The 15,109-nt window shown below is 38.0% G+C and overlaps 1 protein-coding gene across 1 annotated transcript; it reads right to left on the bottom strand.

Annotated features, from left to right (window-relative positions):
- Nucleotides 1-2,880: 2,880 nt before the first annotated feature.
- On the bottom strand, nucleotides 2,881-10,516 carry LOC145335429 (myosin heavy chain, muscle-like). Its single transcript, XM_080181174.1, has 4 exons — nucleotides 10,456-10,516; nucleotides 4,625-9,878; nucleotides 3,949-4,527; nucleotides 2,881-3,045 (listed from the first exon to the last, which is right to left on the bottom strand). The coding sequence occupies exons 2-4, from the start codon at nucleotides 9,866-9,868 to the stop codon at nucleotides 3,040-3,042; spliced, it is 5,829 nt and encodes a 1,942-aa protein (XP_080037300.1). The 5' UTR covers nucleotides 9,869-9,878; nucleotides 10,456-10,516; the 3' UTR covers nucleotides 2,881-3,039.
- Nucleotides 10,517-15,109: the final 4,593 nt, after the last annotated feature.

Here is a 15,109-nt window from a genome sequence, read left to right as displayed (position 1 = left end):
CTACTGTCTGTCTGTCTGTTTGTCATTTTGTCTGACCATCCTTAGGTAAAAATTTTAATTACTTGGCTGATATTAGAGATAGACTGCTGATTTATTTCCTTTATTAGTGAAGACCTAAAAGAATAAAATATGCATGATAATTTATTGTATGATATAACTATTTTTTTTTTGTAAAGATTTCTAGACAACATAAGCCATAATACGATAAGCGAAGCATAATCAAATCTAAAACTGAAAGTATTTCCATAAACAGTATCCTGTACTTTATATTGCAAAAAATTTATATGCAATTTTGTTTAGACTTTAAACTAATATATTGCTTGTTTTATTTTAACACCCTACAATTGTTGAGGTTTGTTTGTCCTTCTGCCATAGCTTTTATGGATATGTCATTCTTGTTTAAATTTACTCTTTTAATATATTGATATGATTTCCTTACTTATAATGACCATCTACTTGACATGCTATTTTCTCCGTTTGTGACATATCTTTTTCATATTTCCTTGCTTCGCTACTTATAGAAGTTATTATCCTTGTTTTAATGCTTTAAAAGCCAATTTCGCATTAAACACATGCTTTATTGATAAAATGTATTTTTTGTAAATATTTCTTTTTAAAAGCGAAGCTTTTCTATAATTAGGGTCGGTCTGTCCGTCCGTCACAAGCGGATAGCTTTTTTCGTTAATTTAGGCATGTTAGAATTGTCCTATCGATTTCAAACTTTGCATGGTGATTCCTTTAGTAGTTAGGTACGATTTAGAAAGCGTAGCAACAACAAAGTATAATGTTATAAGCAAAGCAACTCTATAATCAAGTTATAGAATGTAAATATGTCCATAAACATTATCCTGTATCAAGCAGTTTTTCAACAAATTTACTTACAATTTTGCTCCGATTCTTATACATTTAAATTCTGATTATTTGGTTCTGACACTATACAAGTGTTTATGTCTGTTTGTCCTACCGTTTCAGTGCTTCGCTTTTATGGATGTTGTCATCCTTGTTTGATAAAAATTCCATAAGCAATACCTATTCTATATATTTCCTTCTTTTACCTTAACATAAAGAAGAAAACATGTAATTGGATGTACCACATTATCAAATTTCGAGTTACATCACTGCTAATCTTAAAGTTCATTCAGTTGTTAAAGATAGAAGGAGCTCAAAAGCATCCCGAATGCCATAGAAGTTCCATACTTTATATTGATAGGAATCCTTTGACAGTTAGATACAATTTAGAAAGTGAGGCAACTCTTTATATTGTCAGAAAGTCAGTATATCCATCCATAATAACTATGATATTATTATCCTAGTAACTTGAATTATGGAATATTGATTCCTATGACCAATAGGCACAGAGTTATAAACACAGCATGCTATCTATATAGACAAGCCTTAAAATGCAAAAATGTCAATATTAAGCAGTCTGTATTGGAGTAATTTTAAAATTATTAATACGGAATTTTTATGTAAATTGTCAGTCTTATTTTATTCATGTTTTTTAATTTCTTAAAGGGACTGTGAACGTAAATTTTTCTCATCTTAATATCAAATCTTAACATTATCTCATTCATAATATCTCACAGATAGAGCAAAACGCGCTTTTGTTTGCTTAAAAAACGGCTTTTTCCGACGATTTTTATAAGGTAAAGGGAAAGAAAGAAATTTTCCGTATTATATAAAATGTGCATTAAATTGCTTTTTTCTCCCATTATAGCTAAAATTAAACTTTTTCACATAGTTCTTTATTTTTCCTAACGGTTAAGCTGACTTTTAACATAATTCTTGCTTTAAACCAATGTATAGTTACTTAGAAATTGATAAAATAAGCAATATTTTTTATGGAAAACCAAATACAATAACAAATCTAGAAACAGGTTTTTTATTAGTATCTAATTAACTTTAGATGACCCATCTCTCGCCCACCTTTAATTACAAATTTGTAAATAATAAAGGCGCAATATTTCTTTATAAACAGTCTGATAAAAGTGTAAACTAATTCTCCAAAGTGGGTTATTTATTGTCCAACACAATAAAAAAGGATATTATTATTTTAAATAACCTTTGAGATTCAACCCTTTGTAGACAGTGAGGTATTTTTTTTGTCAATAATACGAATTTAAAATAGGTCTTTATTACCTAATTACTACGTTATAAAAAAAACTAATTGGCAATTTTATATCATAAAATAAATCCTTAACAGTAAGTAAATTGTTTCAACTATATATAACAAGTTAAATATCCCTACAAACATTATAAGAAACAAAAACGTTAAGATTTTCCCTGTTTTTTCCTTTTTCCCTCCCAAAATACCATAAAATCAAGGCATTATTCCTGGATATTTTTGTTAATAGGACGTTTTTGGTTGATCAGTGTAGTGAAATGTGCTTAGAAAATGTTAAGATATGATAATCAGATGAGAAATTATTACGTTCACACTCCCTTTAAAGACAATTATTTTTCTTTTCAAATAAATCTGGCATTCAACTTATCCTAAGTTATGTTATTTTTTTTGTCTGAAGCTTAAGATTTCGAAACCGATCGAGTTCTTCAATTTAGTGAAGCTTCAAATAGGTCCTAGAGTGATTTTTGGCTATTTCATATTAAGAATTAAGTCTTGGAATGGTTTTGGTTATATTAAAATCTTGGAATACAGTGCACCTAGATACTAGAGTCAAAACAGCTAGTATCTTGTAACTTGTTTAAATTTTGTATTGAATAATATTTTTTTTCTTTTTATGATTAGATTTAGCCTTAAAGTACAATATTTTTTAATGTTACTAAATAATGAAATTAAAACTCTTGAGCATGTAGATATTTCAATCAAATCATTTTAAGTTAAAAAAGAATCCTAAAGATACAAAATTAAAATATACAAAATAATGTTAAACACATTTATTTAGAATAAAACATAAACTACAAAGTAAAGGGAAATAAAAATAACTTGTTTTAAAAATTAACAAGTGTTGAGCAAATCCAAAGTCAGTCAGCAACCATGAGTGGGTATTTTTGTTTAAGTGTCATGCCAAGACTAGCTCCTTACATCTGAAACAAGGATGACAACATCCATAAGTAGCGAAGCACAAACAATTAAATAAGAATTTAGATATTAGTTGTCAAAAGCATGTATATTAGGAAAAAATCACGAAACCTTTTCAACATTTGTTTTTAATTTCTTAATATTTATATTTCAGTACTATGATAAACTGACTGATGGTTAAAGTAAATTTTGATATGTTTAACTACAAAAATTAAAAAAAAAAAGACCATAAACACCAAAGATATGAGGAAAAATGTAAAAAAATATAAAAATAGCCAAAAACCTGAAAAAAGGCAATTCTGACCGTCATAGTTGTTTTCTTTAAATGATAGAAAATTTAATTTTGATATCTTTAACTGAAAAAATTTTGGAAATCGGACCATAAACACCATAGGTATGGAATAAAATGTGAAAAATTCAAAAATAGCCTAAAACCTTCTTAAAGACAGTCTGACCGTCATAGTTGTTTTCTTAAATCGACAGGAAATTCAATTTTGATATCTTTAACTGAAAAAATTTTGGAAATCGGACCATAAACACCAAAGATATGGAGAAAAATGTGAAAAATACAAAAATAGCCTAAAGCCTGCTAAAAAGCGGTCCGACCGCCATTGATGTTTTATAGTTAATTGTGCTCCTTAATAATAGGAATGTTGTCAAGAAATTTCAGCCTTTTATCTTTTATAGGAGCCGAGAAATTTACGTTTCCCCCAAACTAAGACGGACAGACGGACGGACAGACGGACGGACAGACGGACGGACAGACGGACATTTCAAATTATAGAGTAGCTTCGCTACTAAAAAAAGAATTTGTAATATGTATATTATAACTATATTGCAAAAATAATTATAAATTTAATTAAATATTTGTTTGTTCTTTAGATGTTAGAGAAAATATTTCTACTTACAGGGGCAAGGGAGGAGCTGCGGGCACGGGTCTTCAGCTTGGCAAGGGAAACCTCAGCAGTATCAGCACTCTCCTGGGAGGAAGCCAGAACAGTCTGGGTCTGTCTGAACTTGGCAAGGTTGAGGGCAGCAATTTCCTCAGCCTCCTCAATCTGCTTCTTGTAGGACTTGATCTTGCCCTGGAGCTGGTCAATCAGAGCCTGCATGCGCTCATGGTTCTTCTTGTCCTCATCTTGCTGGTAGGTCAGCTCCTTGATCTTGCGCTCAGACTTTCTCAGAGCTTTCTGGGCATCATTGTTACGTCTGGTCTCAGCATCAAGCTCTGATTCCAGCTCACGGATGCGAGAATCCATCTTGGACATGGCCTTCTTGCCACCCTTAAGAGCATTCTGCTCAGCATCATCAAGTCTGCTCTGCATGTCCTTAGCCTGAGCCTCAAGAAGCTTGCGCTCACGCTCAAGGGTCTGGGCAGCTTCCTGTTCAAATCTAAGTTCTTCAGCAAGGCGAGCAGCATCAATCATAGCCTTCTGGGCCTTCTCCTCAGAGAGTCCAGCCTCAGAAGCCATCTCATCCAGATCAGCCTTAAAAAAAATAATAATATTTTTATTAATTTCTTCATCCCACTTTCTATCCAGAAAACAAATTAAAATTTTTAAATTAAAAAAAAAGAATAATTACCTGCAGAGTGTGCATCTCACTGTCAAGCTTCATCTTTGCTCCCTGGATGGCCTGGTTGGTGCAGGTCTGTTCTCCAAGGGTCTCATTGGTGTCAGCAAGCTCCTGCTCAACCATGCGTCTGGCACGGTCAGATTGCTCCAAAAGGGTACGAGCCTCTTCAAGAGCATTCTGGTTGGCATGGGCCTTCCTGTCAGCAGCAATCAAGTTGTCATGGGCAAGGTCCTTGGCACGGACAGCATCCTCAAGCTTAACCTGGACATCCCTAAGGCTAAGCTGGTACTTCTTGATGATCTTCTGAGTATCAGCATTAGCAGCATTGGCATGCTCAAGAGCAGTCTCAAGGTCCATGACATCAGTCTCCAGCTTCTTCTTCATTCTAACAGCCTCAGACTTGCCCTTAGCCTCAGACTCAATAGCAGCCTGCATGTTCTCCAGTCCCTTGTTCATGTTCTTTCTGGTGGAATCGAACTCCTCATCCTTCTCAGCCATTCTTCTCTCAATCTCCTGGCGGACCTGGGTAAGCTCCAGCTGAGCTCTCAGAACCTTATTCTCCTCCTGTTCCAGGGCACCTTCAGCCTCAGAAAGAGCAGCTTCAAGCTCCATCTTCTCAGCCTCAAGACGCTTGCGGATTTTGTCAATCTCATGGATGGAGCGACCACCTTCGCTGATCTGGTCCATGATGTCCTTGATCTCATTGGAGAGAGTCTTGTTCTCTCTTCTCACTTCTTCAAGCTGCAGAACAGCCTCCTCATAAGCAGACTTGATTCTGAAGAGCTCAGATGAGGCATTGCGGGTCTCCTTCTGGCTGCCATCAAGGTCCATGCCAAGGCTGTCAACCTTCTGCTTCCATTCAGAGACAATTCTGTCAAATTGCTTAGCCTTCTTTTCCATAGAGCTGTTAAGGATCTGGGCCTGGTCAAGCTGGACAGCCATGTCATCAAGTTCACCCTGCAGCTTGCCCTTGGCCTTCTCAAGCTGTCCAAGCTTGGAACCAAGCTGAGAAATGGTGGATTCAGCCTCAGACAGTCTAGCCTGCATCTTCAGCTTGACCATCTCAAGCTCTTCAGCCTTGCCAAGGCCATCCTTTTCGTATCTCTGTCTCCACATGTCAGATTCACCCTGAGCCTTGTTCAGTTGTCTCATCAAGTTGTCCTTGTTGGAGCTTTCCTCATCAAGATGCTCCCTCATACCATCAACCTCATGTTCAGCATTTCTGAATTTGCCAAGAAGAGATTGGCGCTCCTTAGCTTCATCATCAGCAAGTCTGCGCTGCTCCTCCAGCTGGGCAACTAGAGAAGACTTAACCTTGGCCATCATGCCTGCAGAGTTCTCAAGATCCTGGACAGTTCTGAGCAGATCAGCATTCTCAGCAGCAATCTTCCTCTTGGTAGCTTCAAAGTCACCAAGGGTAAGGTTGGCTTCCTCAACCTTCTTGCCCAGATCATTCAGCTGGCCACACAGGTTTCTGTAAGACTTCTCAGCAGAGGCAGAGGATCTGTTGACCTCATCAGTGGCAGATCTAACATCAGCAATCTCATGCATAATGTGCTGCTTGTCCTTCTCAATCTTGGCCTTCATCTTGTTGAGCTGATCAATCTGTTCAGTCATCTCAGCAATAGCATCCTGGTGTTTCTTCTTCAGGCCTACAAGAGTAGCCTCCTGCTGGATGGTGGCCTCTTCAAGATCTCTTCTTAGCTTAACAACCTCAGCATCTCTCTTCTTGTTGAGCTCAACCTGGGCATGGGTAGCACCAGAGGCCTCACCAAGTCTCTCACCAAGATTCTCCAGCTCTCTGGCCAAATCAGATCTCTGTCTCTCAGCCTTAGCTCTAGCCTGACGCTCAGCTTCAAGCTCCTCCTCCATCTCTTCAATTCTGGCCTGCTGTTCCTTGATGGACTTTTGCACCTTGGCAACCAGAGACTGTTCATCCTCCAGCTTGTTGAAAAGACCAGAGGCATCCTTCTCTTTGCGTTGGATAGAATTTTCAAGCTCCTTCTTGGATCTCTCAAGATCAGCAACAGTCTCCTGGGCAACCTTCAGCTCACCCTCAACCTTTCTGCGCTCCTTCTCAACATTGGCTCTACCTCTCTTCTCTTTGTCAAGAGAGCCCTCAAGCTCATCCAGAGTGGACTCAAGCTTGTTCTTAATCTGGTTAAGGTGGTTAACCTTATCCTCAGCAACCTGGAGATCTTCACCAGCCTTGGAGGCATTCTCGCTCAGGTGCTTCTTCTCCTTGTTAAGCTTGTTGATAACCTCATCCTGGTTGGCAACCTCATCATTCAGAGTTCTGATGGTGTGGTCACGGTTGGTCTTCTCCTGCTCAAGCTTCTGGATGGCAATCTCAACATCCTCAATGTCCTTCTTAACAGCAACACACTCCTGCTCAAGAACCTTCTTCTCAGCAGTAGCATCCTGGCGCTCAGCCTCCTTCTGGATCAAAAGCTGCTGGGCATTAGCAAGCTGGACCTCAAGATCAGCTCTCTGGGCAGAGATCTTGGCCTGCTTCTCATGGTATTGAGACATGTTGCCTTGTTCAGCTTCAATCTGCTTGATCAGAGCCTTGATTTCCTCTCTGGCAGTGACATTCTCACCAAGAAGTCTTTCCTTGGTCTTAAGCTGTTCATCATAGGCACCATATTTGGCATTGGCAGCCTCCTCAAGGAGACGAAGCTCTTCCTCAGGATTAGGCATGCCAATCATAGGACGAGTCTTCTGGATGATGACAAACCATCCCCAGTCTCTCATGGAGATGTACTTTCTGAACTGTCTCTGGCAGACCTTAATCAGTTCGCGCTGGTCATACTTTCTCTGGTAGACAGCTCCTCTGATTCTCTTCAGAACCTCACCCTGGAGGTATCTGACAAGCTTGATGACAATGTCATCTCTCATCTCCTCAAGCAGGGCAAGGGCACCAGCTCTGAAGAAGACAAGGGTGTGACCAAGACGATATCTCTCACGGGGGAATTCAATCTTGTCCATCAAGGCATAGACTGCAGTTTTGTTGTCGCTTGAACTGTTGATCTCAGCAGCACCAAGGATAGCATATCTCATCTTGTAGTCAGGGTACAGCATTCTGTTGGGGAAACCTCTCATACAGATTCTGATACCCTCAAGCACACCATTACAGGTCAGCTGGTGCATGATAAGAGGAGGCTCAACCTCTCCAGGCTTCTTGTGGGTGTTGGGCACAAGGCAACGCACAAAGTGAGGCTCGCACTGGTGAAGAGTGTGCATAAGCTCACCAAGGGAAACCAGATACACAGAGGAGACAGTCTTGCCACCACCTCCCTTCTTCTTCTTCTTACCTTCTTCCTTGGGGGTAGTGGTAGGCTGTCCAGGGTGGTCTCTCCACAGATGAACAAGGAGCTCACACTTGGAAGTGGACTTGAAGATCTCAACAACAGAGTCATTGACAGGATCCTTGTTCTTCTCAAGCCAGCCAGTAACATTGTAGGACACAATACCAGCATAATGAGACAGAGCAAAGTGAGCATTCTTGTCAGTCTTGGACTGGGGCTTCAAGAACACAGGCAGCTTGCCAAGGGAAGCCTTCAGCTTCTCCTCAAAGGACTTGTCAGTGGCCTTGGGGAAGAGAGACTCCTCTTCAAGAATGGCCCAGATACCCATGGGCTTCTCAAACATAATGATACAGGCAGCAAGATCCATACCAAAGTCAACCATCTCCCAGTCAATACCTTCCTTGACGTACTCCTCCTGTTCAACAACGAACATGTGGTGGTTGAAAAACTGCTGCAGCTTCTCATTGACAAAGTTAATGGAGATCTGTTCAAAGCCATTGTACTCAAAGATCTCAAAACCAGCAATATCCAACACAGCACAGAAGTTGGCCTTCTTCAGGGTAGGGTCAATTAGAGTGTCATTACACTTCTCAATCAGCCACTTGAAGAGACGGTCAAAGATGGCTCTGGCAATACCACCAACAGCACCAGTGGCCTGCTCACAGGACTGACCCTTGGTGACCCACTCAGTACCGACCTTGATTCTGGGCTTGCAGAAAGCCTTGATCATGGCAGCAGCATCAACACCCATGAGGGCAGCAGCCTTGCCAGGGAAAGTGTCAGGTCCAACTTGTTCACACTCAGCCTGGTCATCACGACCCTTGGTCTTGAACTCAATACCACCAAAGGTCATGACACCAGCAGTCAGCATGTAGCAGTCATACTTCTCCTGCTCACCAAATCCAAGAACATTGAAGGCATCCTCAGTGTACTCAAGCTCTTCATTGTCATCAATGGAGGCAACAGTAACCTTACCCTGGGACACATAGGTGTAATCATAGATATCAGTGCTAAGATGGCACTTCTCTCTCAGACCAGTACCAATGCCATCACCATAGGGCTGCAGAAGCTGGTAGAAGATATGGTAGGATCTCTCAACTTCCTGCTGTTCAGTGATACGGGACTTCTCAAGCAGATAGGACACAATATCACAACCAGCCAGCTTACCAGAGGTGGTGAAGTGGATACGGATGAACTTACCGAAACGGGAGGAGTTGTCATTCCTGGAGGTCTTGGCATTACCATAGGATTCCAGAATGGGGTTGGTGGCCACAATCTGGTCCTCAAGGGAGACCTTCTTGTCGGACTTCTTGCCACTGGTAGCAACCATGGCAAGATAGGTGATGACCTTCTTGGTGTTCTCAGTCTTACCAGCACCAGACTCACCAGTAATCAGCATAGCCTGGTTCTTGGTGTTGTTCAACATGCCTCTGTAGGCAGTCTCAGCAATGGCCCACAGATGGGGAGGGCACTCATTACGTCTCTTACCAAGATAGATCTTGGCAACTCTGTGGGTGTACAGAGGATAACGCTTGTAGGGGTTGACAACAACAACGAAGAGACCAGAGTAGGTGTGGATCATCTTGGCCTGGTAACGGGTCTTTAAGTTCCAGAAGACAGAAGCATCATTAAGGAAGGTCAAGTTGACCATGTCCTCGCACTTCTCAAACTTAGGGGGGTTGACCTTGCCAACCTCAGCAGCCTTATGGGTGAACTTCTCATGGCCCACAGCAACAACACACTTGGAGGCGGGATCCTCCAGGTCTCCAGACTCAAGGAGACCCTCACGGTAGCCACCATCCTTGGGGTTGGGAATCCATACAGACTTCTTGGAGTCATAGGGCTTCTGCTGGTCAGCTCTCTTCATGTCCATGGAAGGGAGCAAGAACTCAGTTGGGTCAGGGTCGGGCTGACCCGTCTTGGAGAGCTTGATATGACCAGGCATATTGTGGGTCCTTAAAATAAAACAATTATTATTTGATGGTATTTTTAAGTAAAAAATGCATATTTATGAGGAACAACTATCATAATGGAACTTTTTAAAATTACTTTTTCTAAGGGAAAAAAAACATATTTAAAACTTTTAAATTTCACAAGGACTAAATTATGTAAGAGATTCTGAAATCAAGTGTAATTAACTTAAATTTATAATGCAATACATTAAATTTAACAAAATCAATTATAACAATTATTGAAAATAGTTTGTTTAGTTCTTTTAAACTTTTTATATCTTTTTTTTTCATATAAAATTTTTGAAAGCAAGATTAAAATTTTTATATTCATAGAGATTTTCAAATTTTTTTATAATAAGTATTTTAAACAATGCAACAAGTGAAAAGAAGTAACATGAAAGATCTTTGTTATATTAGAAAAGATAATTAAGCTTTTTTTCTTAAATAATAAGATTAATAAAAAAATAAGATTATTAAAGATTGTTACTTTAAATCATTTTTTTACAAAAATTATCTCTTCCAAATACACAGAAGTAGATTCATGCACCTAACTGGCAAATAATAATACAAGTGGTAATACCTTACTGATGGCTGTCTGTAATGGACTGAATTAAATTGAGGACCGTCAGGGTTTATATAGGCGTCAAGTCATGGTCAGGGGACAATTAGGAATGCGAGCTGACCCAACCCTAGGGGCCACGGATAAGGCATAACAAATAGAATAATTGTTTCTTGAAAAAAAAATATTTATTTTCTGTAATATGATGCTATACATGATTTTTCAGTATGACTGAGAACTGGTTCTTTTCCACCGGATATTAATCAGTTTCGAGGACATACTGGAAAAGTCTTTACAATCTAGTATGAATAAAGTTTAACTTTGATGCAGGGTTTGAAATAGTTTGGGCAATTCTTAACCCCTGTTGTTATCCCTTATCCCAGAGGATACTTGAAATTCATAAAGAGGTTAAACATAGGTACGATTTACATTGTTTTCCAGGATTAGGTTTAATTTTCTTAAAATTTAATTAATCAAAAGACAATCTTGTTAATAAAACAAGGATGACAACATCCATAAAAAGAAGCTCTTAAATCAGACAGTAGAACAAACGAACATTGTACAGAATTCTTTAAAAATGATGTAAATTTGTTTCGCTTATAATATTATACTTTAGGAATAATTATTCAAAAAAATTGTCAAAAAACCTATGGTCTTTCTGGTAACAATTATAGAGTTGCATTGTTTTCTAAATCGTACTTAATGGTTACATGAATCAATATGCAAAATTTTAAATCAATAGAACAATTCTGACTTGCCTAAATTAACGATAAGAGATATCCTTTACATACGAACGGACCTTTGGATCTACACTAAATAAAGAAATTCTTTGCTTTTAAAACTTTAATATAGTAATAATGTAAAATCAAACTTATATGATAAACTACTAATCAATGGCACAGCTGCTGTAAGCGTTTGTGTATCTTTGTTTACACCGGTCTATACAGATAAGTGTATAAATTGTTCATGTGTTTAATGTTTAGAGAGCGATGTACTCGAAAGTCAACAAACCCAAAACAAAAGTAAAAAATTGATAAACTTTTTCTTGAATATCTCTATGTTTTAAACATTTTTTTAAGTGAACTTTTTAGATTCATTTTATTTGTCTGTTTTTGAGTAATGTTGTCCCTGTCTTTCTTGGAGAGGTTAAACGCACCCGCAATTATCAACACCCCTCCCTGAGGAGGAATTTATCAGGGCTCGGCAGTCGTGTGTCAGCCGCGACAAACCCTAAAATTTCAGCCAATTTGGGTGCTTTGATTTTTTTTGAAAATAGTAATTGCCGTATTCTGGTCAGGTTTTAACTGATTTATGCATTTTTAAATGATTGATTTCCATGAGGCTTATAGCTTTCTGACGCGCGGCTGCCGAGCCCTGATATAATCCTTACCCAAATTTTACTTTACCCCAAGAAAAATTAATCTCCAATTTCTCTTTGTTGTGTGTGTGTGTGTGCCTTTAAATTAAAGACTTATTAAAACTAGATCTATCATTACTGTTGTTTTAGATTTGATATTGATAGAGTCATTCAACAAAAATAAAGCTTTTACAGCTATGATTAACAGGTCTAAATTATTAATAAGTTTATTAAACTTATAATGTTGTATTTCATTATTTAACCCATTAGTGCCGAGCGCCACTTTTATGGAGCCAATCAGTGGTGTGCGAAGCACTTTGTCTAGGGGGGGGGGCATTTTGAAGATTTTGTAAAATTTTGCCCCCCCCTAAATCAAAGTGCCCCGGGGGGGCACTTTGCTTTAGGGGGGGGCATTTTGATTATATATACTAATTTTAAATAAGGGCGTTTTAAGAGGTGGGATTATTTGATTATGGGCCTTCTAGTTCTTATCCCTTCTTCCCCATCCCTTCCCCCATCCCTTTTTCCCATTTATATCCCAAATCTTCCCCCCCATCTCTTCCCCCCATCCCTTCTCCCCACCCTGCAATGACCGAAGGGAAGGGAGCTAGAAAGCATCTTTGAAAAAAAAGTACAGAAGATAATTTAACCTCCCCCCCCCCCCCCCACCACAAAACATTTTTTATGGGTGGAAGGGGATGTTATAAAATCTCAGCAGGAAGGATGAATAACCTCATTAAAAAAATTTTGGGGGGGGGGAGATAAAAACACTCATTTTGGAAATAATTTACCAAAAATTAACCTAATATGTTAAACTGATTTTAAATATTTATTTATTGTATGACAACAAGGATGACAACATCTTTAAGTAGCAAAGCACAAAAAATCATGAATAAGAATACAGACAAGTAAATTTAAAGAGCATCTGTTGAAATAAATATATATTTTAGGTAGAAAAAGTCACAAATCCTTTTTCCTGTATGTTGTGTGATGACAGTCAAAGTAAATTACATACTAGATGCTCGAATCAGCAAGAAATTTTATTTTTTTAAATATTATAATTACTTGTCCTTTCATCTACAGATATAAAAATCTCTTAGAAATATAGGGTATAGTCTCTTTTGTGGCAACGCCTCTTAAGGGGCATTTCGTCGTATTTTCATAGTAGCTTTTAAAAGGTTATTCTAGGTTAAGTTAGGTCAGGTGATTTTCCTGCAGGGTTAGGCAATTGGCCCCGCAGGAGCTATAAATAGGTGAAAAGCTACTGTGAAAATACGACGAAATGCACCTTAAGAGGCAATGTCACAAAAGGGACTATACCTGAAATCTAAAAGATACAAAAATAGCTAAAAACGTCCTGAAAAGCAGTCCAACCTCCATGAATTTTTAATAGTTAATTATACTCCATAATGATTAGAATGTTAACATTAAGTTTTAGCCTTCTATTTTTAATTGCAGTTGAAAAAATCACATTTCCCCCTTAGCATTACGTACTGACAGCCATAGTGAATTATAGAGAAGCTAAAAAGTTATATCAACATATCCTACCCTCTTTAAATGGCACTTTAAAACTCTGTTAATTTTTTATTAAGTGGTGTTTCCAAGGATTTATAAGGGCAGTGCGTGAAGCGCACCTAAAATATTTACTCCCCCTTTGAACTAAAATCAATTAAAGACAACAAGAGTGGCGTATTTGATCAGGTTAGGAATATAGAGTGTAGTTAGTTTTAATGGTTTTTATTGAAAATTGCCATAAAAAAACATGTCTTTTTGTAAGGGTATGTACACAAAAAAAAATGATAAACTTATCCTGAAAATAAAATGACATCATATATAGTTATTCATTTAGACAGACATACAGTGTTGAGAAAAAGGCTTAGATAAATATCAACGCTGTTTCTTTTTTATATAAAATATCTTTTTGATTAAATATTTGTTGTTTACACATGTTTTTAAAGAAATAAAAACACAATATACAATGCAATGTGATAAAAAGCAGAAACCGTTTGGAAGGGCGCGAAGCGCAAATTTTTTTCTTCAAATATGCAGGGAGGGAGGGGTTTTTGGGCTATTTATTACACTAGTCCCCAATATTTCATATAAAATTTTCTTATTCGTTGGCTCAACAACTTTGGGGACTTTAATGGAATTTTGATTGGTTGGTTAATTAAGTCGAGTTTCCATACATTTTATCCACTAATTGTAATCTAAATAAGGGTTTGTGATTTTGTGTATCATCATTGGGGATGTACAAAATTTCTTTGGTAAAAAGTTTATATTATACAAAATAAAATACTTCCTATTACCTAGTTTGTTATGTTCAGTGAAAAAAGATTATAACCTAATTTCTACACTAATTAAAAAATTTGGTAAGGTTAAATGAATAGTAACTGTCTGTTTGGCGCGAAGCGCCAAAAAATTTTTTTAGGATTATTTCTTGATCTTTTTTTTTGAAACTGGGATAGTTTTGCTTTTAGTAGGGTAGGGGCAAAAAGGGGCATTTTTATTGACCAGGGGGGGGCAAAATGGGGCATTTTTCAACATTTAGGGGGGGGCAGGGGGGGCGGTGGCTAGGGGGGGGCCAGGGGGGGGCGTTTTGGTCGCTAGGGGGGGGCGATTGCCCCAAATGCCCCCTTCGGTTCGCACGCCACTGGAGCCAATCAAGCTGAAAATTTCAGGGAAGCTTTGTTATGGTAAAAACGGAATTCCATTTTTTTTTGTTTTGCTCTAGTGGCGTGCACAGGAAAGTTGCAAATACACATGGCTCGGCGCGAGTAAAGAAACCGTTCGGCATAGGTAACCGTTTTTGGCGTTTTTTGGTGCTTTCCCCTGGCATTCAAGCCCAGTTTTGTCCTTAATACCCAGTTATTTGGCTCAAAAAATTTAAAATGTAATTTTTGAACGTCCAAAGTGAGTTGTAGAGTATCTAATACTACAATCGATCTGTAATTGAAAACTACATAACCTCATGTAATTGATAGAGCTACAAGTAAGATACTAAACGATTTATATCACATTTAGTGTTTTGGCTATAGGTGCCACCCTTTTCGGTTAAAAAAGCCCATTTGCAAGGAGTTTTAAAATTTGATAGCTAACTGTTGACGGGTATCTTTACTCGCGCCGAGCAGGGCGATAAAACTAGCGGGTATCTTTACTCGCGCCAAGGCGGACCTATATAGCACGTAAAAAAACGATACAAAAATCATATAAACAATAATAATTTGAATAAAAACAATTTACAAATGGATGTAGTTGACAATAAACTTTAAATTTCACGAAAAAAATCAGCAACTTTACTACATAAACAAAAAAGTTAGA

Source organism: Acartia tonsa, chromosome 13, assembly GCF_053477335.1.
Source record: "Acartia tonsa isolate MP-2025a chromosome 13, ASM5347733v1, whole genome shotgun sequence".
NCBI lineage: Eukaryota > Metazoa > Arthropoda > Copepoda > Calanoida > Acartiidae > Acartia > Acartia tonsa.
The sequence above is the reverse complement of the archived record's forward strand: the minus strand, read 5'-3'. Positions and strand labels throughout refer to the sequence as shown.